Source organism: Myotis brandtii, unplaced genomic scaffold (genome assembly GCF_000412655.1).
Source record: "Myotis brandtii unplaced genomic scaffold, ASM41265v1 scaffold70, whole genome shotgun sequence".
Lineage (NCBI taxonomy): Eukaryota > Metazoa > Chordata > Mammalia > Chiroptera > Vespertilionidae > Myotis > Myotis brandtii.
Window position 1 is genome coordinate 1000037 of NW_005370741.1, and position 12284 is coordinate 1012320.

At 41.3% G+C, this 12284-nt stretch overlaps 2 gene segments (V, D, J or C); both read right to left on the bottom strand.

The window, feature by feature from the left end:
* LOC102264001 overlaps positions 1–12284 on the bottom strand; it is a 287655-nt gene that overhangs the window by 83529 nt on the left and 191842 nt on the right.
* Positions 1266–12284, bottom strand: part of LOC106724062 — a 51601-nt gene continuing 40582 nt past the window's right edge. The window contains 4 exon segments of the C gene segment in view: positions 1266–1622; positions 2785–2898; positions 3241–3306; positions 3888–4163. Coding sequence covers positions 2786–2898; positions 3241–3306; positions 3888–4163 — 455 coding nt within the window.

Below are 12284 nucleotides of genomic sequence, written 5' to 3' on the forward strand. Positions count from 1 at the left end.
TGAAAAATGAAATGTGATATTTTGTTCTTAGTAACTTCAGAGAAACATTTTAATGTGACTCAAGGTAACAGATGTGAATGTTTTGGAAACAAGCATTCTTTACATATACAAGATGAAGTTGTGTGGAATCTTTTCATGGTTTTTACCTGGATGGACCTGGTTTATCCATTTAGATTGCCCTCACCCCATTGACTCAGAATGCTACTGCCTCCTTTCTTTGATTTGGGCTATGAGGACATGATGTGGGAGTTTGCTGATGGGGATGGCAAGGGAGTTGCTGGTGAGGGGTGCTCTTTCACTTGTAACCTCATAAGCCCCCACTTGACACCCATGTGGGTGCTGAGGAAACCACAATACTGGGTTGCTAGGGCTCTGCTACCGAAGTGCATGCACCTGGAAACAGCTGTGGCCTTGCTGAGGCGGGAGTAGCAGAGCTCATGGGCTATCCTGGGGACACTGCTGTTGTGAATTGCTGTAGCAGAAGCAGCAACAACAGGAAACCCAGGGCTGGGCCCCTGAGGCAGAAAGCCTGAAGGCTGGGGGCTCAGGAAGCCGGGGTTTGACCAATAAGCTTAGTCTGACCAACAGTGAATTCATAGCGCCCTGTGGTAAATTTCTGCCTGTGGTGGTCACAATAGGGTAAAGCCAGAGGTGAGGCACACACAATGCGCTTTAATAAAGACAACAGAGACAGGTCAGAGAAGAATGGCAGAAAGCCATCCATACCAAAGGCCCAGGCCAGAGTCAGTGTCCACTGACCTCCAACTCTCCATGCAGAGACCGGCAGGCAAGAGAGAGTGGATACACGGTTTCTACAGGGAAAATCTAGGGCTCTCATTTCTATCGCTCCCTCCAAAAATACCTACATAGTGAGTTGCTTGAAGGCAAGCTCCTGTCTTGTTCATCTTTGCACCCTCAGCACAGTGCCTGGAATTTTAGAGGGAGTCAATTCATGTTTGTTAAATGAATTAATAGAAAGAAGTGCATTTCCTCTGTCTTACTCTGATCTCTGTGAGTGACTTGGAGAGTATTTAGATGATATTAAAATACCCGCATTGCCTACACGGAGAGTGTTAGGGAGTCCAATGTAATTTTGTTTGTAAAGTAGTAGAAAGAGCAGAAAGTGCTTTTGTGGATGAGATGCCAGTTTGGGGCCGATCTAGTGCTGGGTTGAGCAGAGCCTTTCATGTTAAGGTAAAGGACACCTGCCTCCTTCCCCCCAGAGCCTGCTTTCCTCTTGGAGAACAGAGCTGGGAACCTGTTGGCTCCTACTTTCTAGTCCTGAAGGCAAAGAAAGTAAAAGGAACAAGACACCATTTTCAAAGTGTATCAATTGTAGAAATAAAAAATGAGCCCTCTGTCCCCTTTTATCTCTATATCCATTTATAAAGCAGCATACAAAGCACTCAGGACCATAACTCTACCCCCCAGGACTTTGTCTTAAAAGGAGGCTGGAGGATGAGCTGAGTTTGTTGCCTTCAAAGAGAAACTTGTTTGGGAAGCAGCCATTTAAGCAAGGCTGGGGCGGGTTAGCTTGAATCACTGAGAAGTCAGAAGCCTTAGAAGCACTTTTGTAGGCTTTGGTTTCTTTCAGGAAGTGTAGCTGTCTCCTGCCTGTCAGCCTGCAAGTGAAGGAAAGTTGTCAGAGTTGATGTAGAGTCATAGACGGTCAGTGCTGCACGGAATCATAGCCGTACCTGGTCTGGGATGGCCGGTATGGGTTGTGGCTGTACCACTGCAGTCATCACTAATCAATCATGGCTATTTCCCTTCTACACATGGCAATAGTTCATCTGTCACTATCAGTGTATCAGTGTTGGCACAAGTCATGAAACCCCATATGCGCTCAGTCATTCTTAACTCTTTGTTTTACAGATGCAAAAACCCAGACTGAGAGAGGTGAAGCAATCTGGCTAAGGTAACGTTGTGAGCTAGTGACAAAGTCAGGACTGAAACTCAGATCTCTGACTCCTAGTGTGGTCTGTGTCCTTGGGGCTGTTGGTAAAACAGTCACCTGTTCAGGAATGACTGGGTATGCTTGCAGGCTGAGTAGGATCAGTCAAACACTCTAAGTCTAGGGTTGTTCCTAGATTGGGATCTGGGACTGAGGAGTATTTGGGGGTATTGGAGAAGGAGCTTTATAGGAAAACCTATGCTCTGGTTTGAATTTCATATCTAAGTTTACATGAAGAGGGAATGCAAGTGATGTCTGGCAAATAATTACTGTCTCAGCCTCAACTTCATATGCATCCTGAGTAGTAGTAGTGGGCTGTTCATGAGTAATGGGGGTACAGGCTCACCTCAGTGATGGGCTGGTCTACACATCCGAGTCCTATGATTAAGGATTGGGAGCTGGCATACCCTTTGTCTGGGCAAAGACAGATTCTGATCCCCCTGAATATTCTTTAGATAAGGCTTTACTGCTGGCTTTGTAAGTAACCAATGGTCCCATGGCCAGATAAGCAAAAATAGTCAAGTGAAGAAGACTAATTCTCCTTATTTAGCCCCAATTTTTTAGCTCCTGCATTAGAGGTGGGGATTATTGACTGGTATTACAGTATACTACACAATGGGTTTGAGTCTGGCTTGAAATAAAGGATAACAGGAAGTGGGGTATTGTTATGCTGAGCATCTGAGGTAACTCCCCTCATTAATTTGAAATATGTGTCTATGTATTTTTCCCTTTCCAACGCTTCTTGGTCTCTTATAATTTCTAAACCGCTATTCTCCCCATGTGCAGCATAGTTCAGGTGGAGGTAGGAATAAGAAGCAGCTAATTCTTACCTTAACAGAAAAGTAACTTGGCAGTCAAGAGAAAATTGACAGCAACAGTCTTGGCAAACAGCATTCGGAGCCCCAGCACTGTGAGGGACATCATGTTCACCTTCTCGGCATGAACTGTGGGTGAACAAGAGTGAAGATGGTGGCTTCCTTGAGAGAATAAATTCCCTTTCAGGAATTGGGCCCCCAACACTGACACCAGCCTGCCCCAGATCACCATTATTCTTCCTGGTCTGCAAGCCCAGCGTGGTGCCTCAGTGACCACAGGCTGCTGCTTACACCCAGCTCAGCAGGCAAGCTTTGGAAACCCATGCTTGCAGCCCAATGTCTGCTGGAGAGTCAGAGAAAACCAACTGGGCTCAAGTATGGTTTTTGTTTTCTTTTGAAATCTGGTGATTTTTGGCCCCAGAGTTTGCTTTACCCCTCAGTTGTGAAGCTGGTCCTTTGATTTCAACTAACCTTTGGGTTTATGGTAGATCTCTGAAGTTTGGTGTTTTTTTTCAGGTTCCATTGGTTTTAGATGATCTGGAATAAACAGAAGTGGTCAAGATTACATTGGCAACCAAGAGGCTCAAAGGATTTTAGGTTTTAAAACTGGAGATTTAAGGAAGTTAACTGAGGACCAGAGGTGTGACTTGGTTAAGGTCATACAGCTATTTGCACAGCCAACATTTCTACCAGTTAGGGCTTGCTATCATTATACCATGAAGCCATTATCCACGCATGCCTCTAATTTGTAGGAAGAACTAGGATTCTTAACCCATGAGAGGCTGGGCTGCCTTTTGTTTTGGGCTTCACACTAGATTAGACTTCACTTGGATTTTTAACTCCAGAGTCTAGTAGTAGGATAATCATTAGTATAAAGGGGACAGTTGTTGGTGAAGAAGAGAGATGGCGATGAAACAGATGAATTTTGTCTTAGATTCTAACTCAAAAATGGAGAAAGTTCAATTTCCCAGCCAATGACAGGGTATAGTTGGGCCTATGTCTTGTTTCTAGCATGACACCATGTTGAGAGCCATTTGTCAAGAGTTTACATTTCCAACTTCCCTTTCCCTAACTTTTCTTCTCCACAATCCCAGACCCCAAGGCCAGATACGACCTACCTGAAGAATTTGTCATCTTTTCAAAGTTAGCGGAGTACCAGATTTTATTGTGTTGAACTGAACATGTCACTGAATTAGAATCTTCATACCGACCAAGCTTGACAGCACTGTACTTCCCACTGGGAGAGACGACGATAGCAGGGTCAAATTCTATTATTTTCTTGGATGACTGGAGACTTATATCTACATTTTTGGGGTAGAAATCCTTCACCAGACAAGCAACATTGGTCCCATTTTTCATGATGAAAACAGATGGTTTGGCAGGAGGCTGATTTTCTGCAAATATAATCAGTTTATTTCATGAGATGATTATCCACAGTATGTTAGAGTTTGCCTCAGTTTCCCTGGTGCCAAACACTACAACCCATACTTCGTCCTGTTAGGAACCTGGGCTTGTTAACACCTCCATGAAAGAATGGCCAAAGGGAGCAGAAATGAAAGTCAGTCCGTTTAAATTCAAGTTAAGAGCTGCTAAGAGATATGGCTGGGAGCAGAGATGGAAAATAACAACTACAAAAAAATTTCTGGATCATCTGAGTTTCAATGATCTATCCTTAATTAACCAATCCGCTGGACAATCAAGGTCAGGTTGACTACCTGTCCACATCAATTTGTTTATTTTAAATGCATGGGCCTTCAGAGGGAAATCAGGGCAGGTGTTCATGCTTTAAGTTATGTCGATTAAAGAATCAAGGGTATGAGAAGGACTACAAAACTGGTTCAAACACTCTGAGGATGGTAGTGTTGGGATCACTTCAGGGTGTCGCCTCCATTTTATGGACTGGAAGGGATCTGCTGAAGTTAAGTTATACATCTCTCTGTCTTTAGGTGAATACTTATTCTTTTGTAAGAGTCTACCCTATAGTTTCCTTTCAGTCTTTAATCAAAGAATAACAACTATCATTCTCAGGAAGTCCTCATAGATATAAAATCAGTTGAAGTCCATTGTTCTTGTTTTATTCTAAGTGGAGCTCTGGAATGTTGGTCCCAATAATTGGGTCTCCTCCTAGCCTTCTCTCCTGTCATGCCTCACCTCAATTTACCGTCTGTCTGCTATGCTGTATGTGCATCTTTTATCCCCTTAAAACCAAAAGTCTTGAAGCTTTGAGGGTGGTAGTAAAGATTCTTTTGCATTGTGCCTTACTGAAGTTTCTGAATTGTGATACATTTTGTGTCCATGGGGACTTAAACTCTTAGGCTATCTTAAAATAGATGCTAAAAAAAGAGCTCTGCAAACACCTGAAATCAAAAAAGACATCCAACCTCTGAATGGTGTCTGGATGCGTTTCCAAATGTAAGCTTAACTGCTGATTTTCAGTGTTACTAGCTTGTGTGAATATGGCCCTTAGTGTTCAAAACTTAGTTGAGTTTGGCTTCTTAATATCAAATTAAATAATGTTGAATTCCAGTGTTCTTTTATTTACTATGGTCTACAATCAAGACATAAGGTATTGCTAAACAAAAGTCTTGGTAATGAGTGTGGATATGGAATAATTTTTCTGGTGTTCTTGTCTATCCTGACTCTGGATTTGGGTTTCAGCTGTGAAGCTCACGGTAGCGGAGCTATAACCTAATCAATCGGTTATATCTGGTTGGGATGGAGTGGTTGCTTGTCAGGAATTTCCTGCTGATCACCATTTTATAAATGGACCATGGCTGATCAGGGTTTTCCTAGAGAATCAGCTATTCAGAGAAGCCCCCTCATCACTACCATCATAATTCTCCCCCCGCCCCTTCTGCTAGGAAGCTAAACTAAAAGACTGGATTCTATTACAGTCACACTCAGGGCGCCCCTCATCACTACCATCATAATTCTCCCCCCCTCCGCCCGCCCCTTCTAGGAAGCTCTACTAAAAGACTGGATTCTATTACAGTCACACTCAGGGCAGGAAACTCATTCCTAAGAATCTAGTTTCTTATATTTTTTGGCATTAGCTCTAGACAAGAGAGGGATTGGGGACTTTTTAAAGGGCTCTCCTGGAAAATGCTTTCAACCTACGTGAGAACCCAAGCCACTGATAACAGACACTGATAACCCTAGCGGTAACGGCTTAGAAACCACATGCTCTGCTCATTCCCCTCCCTTTGGAACTTTGACATTTCTTGCTCACTTATACTGACTTTGGTTTGAGATATATTCCAGTTGATTTTCAAGGGAGTTATGAATTACAGAAAAAGGAAACTTGTCTATTAAAAACAGAAACAAAAAAACTCTATCTCCTTGGCTACTTAAGCATATCTTCTGATCCTAGTCTGATTTAGTTAGCTAATTAAGGCTTGCTTGGGATTTAAAAATACAGAAGCAAAAACAGAAGCAAAACAGAAGCCCTATCTCCTTGGCTACTTAAGTGTATCATCCGATCCTAGTCTGATTTAGTTAGCTAATTAAGGCTTGCTTGGGATTTAAAAATCTACGTTCAAAGGCAGTTGTCAATGATCACTTTGGGCTGGAGAGACCTGGTATGAATAATTTGAACAATGTAATATAACTGGCAACACAGGTGTCTGAAGGAGTTCATACACTTTTAATATTGAGCTCTGAATCTGTTAGTCATCATTTCAGATAGAGCACAGTGTATTGATTTGGTAAAACAGTTTTCTCAGATGCTTTCTCAGTCAGTGTCTATATATTCAAAACAATTGTTTGAAAGTAAACTGTTTTATCTAACCATGGTAACCAAAGAAAAGGCTATTTGACTGGGTTGAATTAAAAAAACAAACAAAACGGAACACATTAAATATAGTTGCCATATGTGACCTGGTCTATTCTTATATTTAAACCAAAAACTTGAAATTGTATAAAATTTGCACTACTGTAGCCTAAAACTTAAAGATTTAATTAATTGTTTATCTTTTGAGAATTTCCAGTTTTTCTTCTTGGTTCACAAATATAATTACATTTCAACATGAGTTTCAAAGTGTTATTTGTTTGGATAATTGTTATCTTATTTTCAGACTTTCTCTTTTTATGAGTCCCAGTCCAATGCTAAGGTTATGTGCTGGTAAACAATATGAAAAGAAGTGTATACTGTTCCTAAACAGTCTTTCTAAATTTTAAACTTAGAAATAATTTAGGATTTATATCCTAAATAGAGAGTCCTACTGGCTCCCTAAAAATTGCAACATCTATAACAATGTCACTCACAATTTCAAGGCTCTCTGCCAACATGAGAGTTAACTTGAGCACTAGAATGTCAGTTTGCTCTACCTGATTATTCTCACCAGGTTAAACACATCTATCCTACATCTTCCAAGATGCAGGACATTTGTTTTCAGGTTGTAATGAGGCAGGCACATGAGTCAGGTTAACCAAAGGGATGTGTAAGGATAAAACAACTTCCTGGATAATTTGGGCCCACGTTCTGCCTCTCCTGCACCCAGCTGCTCCAACTATTAGTATAATTTTTCTAGATTTCTTTGTGCTTTCTGGGCTGCTCTGAAGATTTCAGAAATAAGTGGGAGCTATGGTTTTAACATATGTTTCTAAAAAATAAAAGCAGTTTCAGAGCTACTTCAGTGACTCAACCTAATGTCTCCATTCCGGCCCATTTCACATCTCCTAGGTATACTTTCTCAAGTAATGCAAATTGGATGGCAGCCCCAGCCCCTCAATTTATCCCCAAGAAATACAAGGGGAAAATCAACTCACGGGGTTCCACGAAGAGTCGGGTGCCAGCTCCGAAAAATATCTGTCGGGTGTCCCAGGAGCACATTGCGATGCTGCCTCACAGGTAACCAGCCCGGGGCTGGCCCCGGGGTCTGGGCTAGAACATCTGCATCCTGCCTCCCCAGCCTGCGCCCAGCCAAGAGACCCCCACAGCTCAGAGAACTACAAAGCTGTCCTTGATGAGCTCAGGGGGCCATGTGCACAGAGTCTCAGTTTTCTTTGAAGCTAATAATAGTCGAACTGCTGGATAAGGATGTGAGCATGAAATCCCACCCGAGGAACACTGGGCTAGGACAGTGCGGAGAGAGAGCAAGACAAGAAGGTGACAGGTGACCGGTAGCTGCCTTCAAGATGGAAATGTACTCCTGGTTTATTGGGAGACCTCTCTAAGAAAAACACAGTAGTTTGGGAGTATGGATGGAGCATTGAATGTTGACATTTCTTATAATGAATGTTAGAACGTGGAATGTTAGACACAGGTCTTGTTCTCATATTCTGGCCCCTTCTCTTGGGTCACAAATGCTGCTTTTTAAAATTAGAAACCTAATTTCTTCCCTATCACTCATACTGAGTCTCACAATAAGAACAAATCTGCTTTCTAATTCCCTGAGCCCAGGGAAAGGCTTTCGAAGGACCCGAGGGTTGAACAAGAAATTGGCAGCTGCCAGAGGAGCCCAGTGGTGCTGCGTATTATTAATTCAGGTTGAAGGAGACTGTGCTTGCTCTGGATTGCTTGTTTTGTTTTATAATTTCTCCTGACTCTGGGTCCAGATACAAGTTTCGGGAGGATATAGTAATCATGTGAAAATGAACTTAAACACCCTATGGATTTCTCCATCTCATCACCAAAAATCAAGAGTCTAGGGCTAGAGCCAAAGGGACTGACAGGTGTATAGGTCCATTATTTGCTGTCAAAACTTTAAGGATTGTGGGTTTGATTTGAAATTCCCACTCTCCTCACCTGAGCTTCACACCTCATGTTACACTCCATCACTGCTGGAAGGAGAAGTAAATAGAGTATCATTAGAGAGCATGGTCAGCGTCCTGGCAGAGGGGTTAAGTATCAGTTTCATCTCTTCTTTTCTAAAACTCCCAAAGGTGCAGCCACAGATATTTGATTTGAACAGTGCAGGTAATTCTGAATTTCAAATGGAAATGATTTTCCCCCGCAATCTTCACCCGAGGATATTTTTCCATTGATTTTTAGAGAGAGTGGAAGGGAGGGGGAGAAACACACACACACACACACACACACACACACACACACACACACATACACACACACACCCCAAAGTGAGAGAGACATATCGATTGGTTGCCTCCCACATGAGCCCTGACCAGAGCCGTGGATCAAGCCTGCAATTGAGGCATGTGCCCTTTACCAGAATCGAAACTGGGACCCTTCAGTCCACAGGTTGACACTCTATCCACAGAGCCAAACCTGCTAGGGCTCAAGTGGAAATGATTTAAAGGGAAAATTAAACATAATACTTTTTACTCAGATGCAATTTGACCAACATCAATCAGACTGCAATCAGCTACAACGTAATTCTGTTTCTGTCCTTCCTTTGATTTCTCTAGTCTCTCTCCCCTCAAAGATAAGACAATTCACCAAATTCCACTATTTCCCTGGAAGCAACAGGCAATCAAGAACCTCTGGAAGTTTATATTACCCTCTGAGAGGCACACTACCAGTTGCTTTCTGGACTGTCAGCCTCGCCACATTCATGTACCTTTTCCCACTTCTTTACTTCCTCTGAAATGAAAAATAAAACCTAACAACTTCTAATCATGTAAGAGGTAACATCTTCCCTATTGGACTTGGCATTTTGTGATACTTTTGAAAGACTGCTTTTTTCTGGACTGGTCCCAGTGACTGACTGTTGGCAGCTGCCCCAACAAGCTGAATATAGCCTCTGGATTTCCAAACCCTGGAGCACACAAGTGGACAATGTGTGCAGGAGAGCACCAATACTTCTCCATTGTCTTGAAATTGGTGGCTGTGTGTCTATATTAGATGTAGGTTCCTGAACCCTGTGCAGAGTCCTCAGATTCAGGGCTAACAGGGAGGTGAGCACATTACTGCTCTCAGCAGACCCAGGCTTATATAGGACCTTGTAGATAATTCAGTTTGAAATCAATGTAAATTCTCAGCAAAAAGAGACAATGGCAAGATTGGTTTTTGTCTTTTGAGGGAGAGAAAACTTTCTTGATTTAACCCCTTTGATAATATTTTTCTAATTCTCCCTTTTCTTACACCATGGCCATGACTCTTTTTCCTCATAAACATTGAAGAGACTCTACTCATCTAGGGCTTGCCTTTTCTCTGGTCCCAGTCCTTGATCAGGGGGCCAGACTAAGGGCTTTTGTTAGGCAGCTGTAAAGGACTATGAACACTAATCCTTAGAACAGTTCCTAAGCATACACAAAATATTTTCATGAGAGAAACCTAGTGAATTTGTCTTCAAGTTTTACCCCAACTGTTTGCAACAACAACAAACCTCAATTTAGGACCTCCTGATATCCCAAGAAGCACCATTCATTCAGGACTATGCCACAACTCCAAGGAATATGTAGACTGAAATAAAAGGTGTAACTTACTTGCTTCCACGATGAGTTGAGTGCCCCTTCCAAAGATGAGTTGTGCTGTGGAAGCACCACTTTAGGTGTCATTACAGAAAACCTTGCTACCTATTTGCCCCTGTCTATTCCATCTGTTTGGGAGAGGTGGGTGGAGCAGAACAAGTGTAGCTGGAGACATAGAACTTTGCAAGGGTTTCTGAGATCTAAGCATTGCATTTTGGCAGCTTGTTTGATGTGAGTTGTCTTCTGAGTGTTAACATTTAGGGAAATCCCTAAATTTTCTAATATCTTCTCAATATGTCATCTCTTACTTTCAGGTCTTGCTTCAGCATCACCTTTTCACAGGGAGAAAGTAATTATTTAGGTTTTTCTGAGAATTGCCAAATGGCTATTTTCAGCTGCAACATAACTTTAAGACTTAAGTAAATCACACAAAACTATGCCTCAGTTAGAAGTGGAAGGACATGCTGGTTGGAGCAAAAGCCATTGATGTAAAAGACTTGGAGTTGGTCAAAAGGATCATCATAATAATAGATGAGTAGCATTTGTCTAAGTATTTACTACTTACAAACAGCTTGTGCTTACACTACCTCAACAAACATTATTGTAATCAACTCCATGAGGTGATATTATTAGGTCCATCTTAGAATGAAGTCACTGAAGCTAAGAGTGTTAAGATAGTGAGTGGTCCTCACTTTCAGGTCTCCAGAGTTCAGTTTCCAGCCACTGAACCAGAGTAATCGATAATAGGACTGAAAGGAGCCCCAGCGATCATTTGTCAAAACCTCTGTGGTCACATAGGGCTAATTAATGGATGCATAGGGAGAGTTTTGACTCCTTTCCAGTGCCTTTAAAAAATTAAACCACAGAATTCCTACTGGAATTTATACCATTGGACTTGCTTGTTTTTCCTCTAAATTGTCCCTAAGGATTGGTCTGGATGATAATCAGGATCATAGTGTGCTAAAGCTGGAAGACACCTTGGAAATCATTTAGTTTAGCTAGAGCGAAACAAGAATTCAGTGAAGTTAAGTCACAGAGCTTTTCAACCAAAGAAAAGGATTAGCAGTTAGTCTTAGAATTCTTGGTCTAACATGCTCATCACTATGCCTCACATTTACTAGATGTACTATAGTACAGGTCTGGTTATGATCTAGATCTGTAAATGGCAAAGTTTCGAGTATTAAGTAAGCTGGTTCTCTAAAGTTAGTTAAATAGAGGGAAGACAAAGACTCCCCAGGAAGGAGAGTGGATGAAGAAGATTCACTGTAGCACACATCCCCATCCTGAATTTTATCAGAAACTCATCCCTTGCTAAATTACATGCTGGAAGGATTTTTCAACATCCTGAAAAGTATTTCCCAAGCTGGTAACATGGGAAAATATCTAACAAAGATAATTACCAAATATAGTGGTCATAGTAAGAAAAAAAAAAGCCAGTCACTTACGTGGTTGTACTTTCAAATAGGTTCCGTTGCCAAAGATCAGTTCTCACAGCTGATAAACCTAAGCTAAAAACTGCCTCACTTTCCCATATGTCAATCCTGGCTCCAGTTGCCACGTCATGTGGTAGACACTGGGTGGGATTTTCTATCTCATCTGGCTTAACTTTTTTAAAAAAAATTATTCTTTTTTTGTTTTGTTTTTAATAATATATTTAATACATTTAATTTACAACTGTACTATGCTTTATTTTATTATGGTAAAACATATATAAAATATACCATTTTAACCATTTTTAAGTGTTCAGAGGCATTAAGTACATTCACATGTGGTGAGCTATCACCATTCTTCATCTCTAGAACTTTTTCATCTTCCCAAACTAAAACTCTGTACCCATTGAACACTAACTGCCTACTGCTCCCTCCCCCGTCCCTGGTAGCCACTGTTCTACTTAGTCTCTATGAACTTGACTTCTCTAGTTACCTCATTCAATATTTGTTTTTTTTGTGTGTCAGACTTATTTCACTTAGCATGTTTTCAAAGTTCATCCATTTTGTAGTATGTGTCAGAATTTCCTTCCTGTTTAAAGCTGAATAATATTCCAGTGTTATGTATATGGCACATTTTATTGATCCATTTATTTTTTTATTTTTTAAATAAATCTTTATTGTTCAGATTTTTATAGTGGTTTTTCCCCCCCCCCC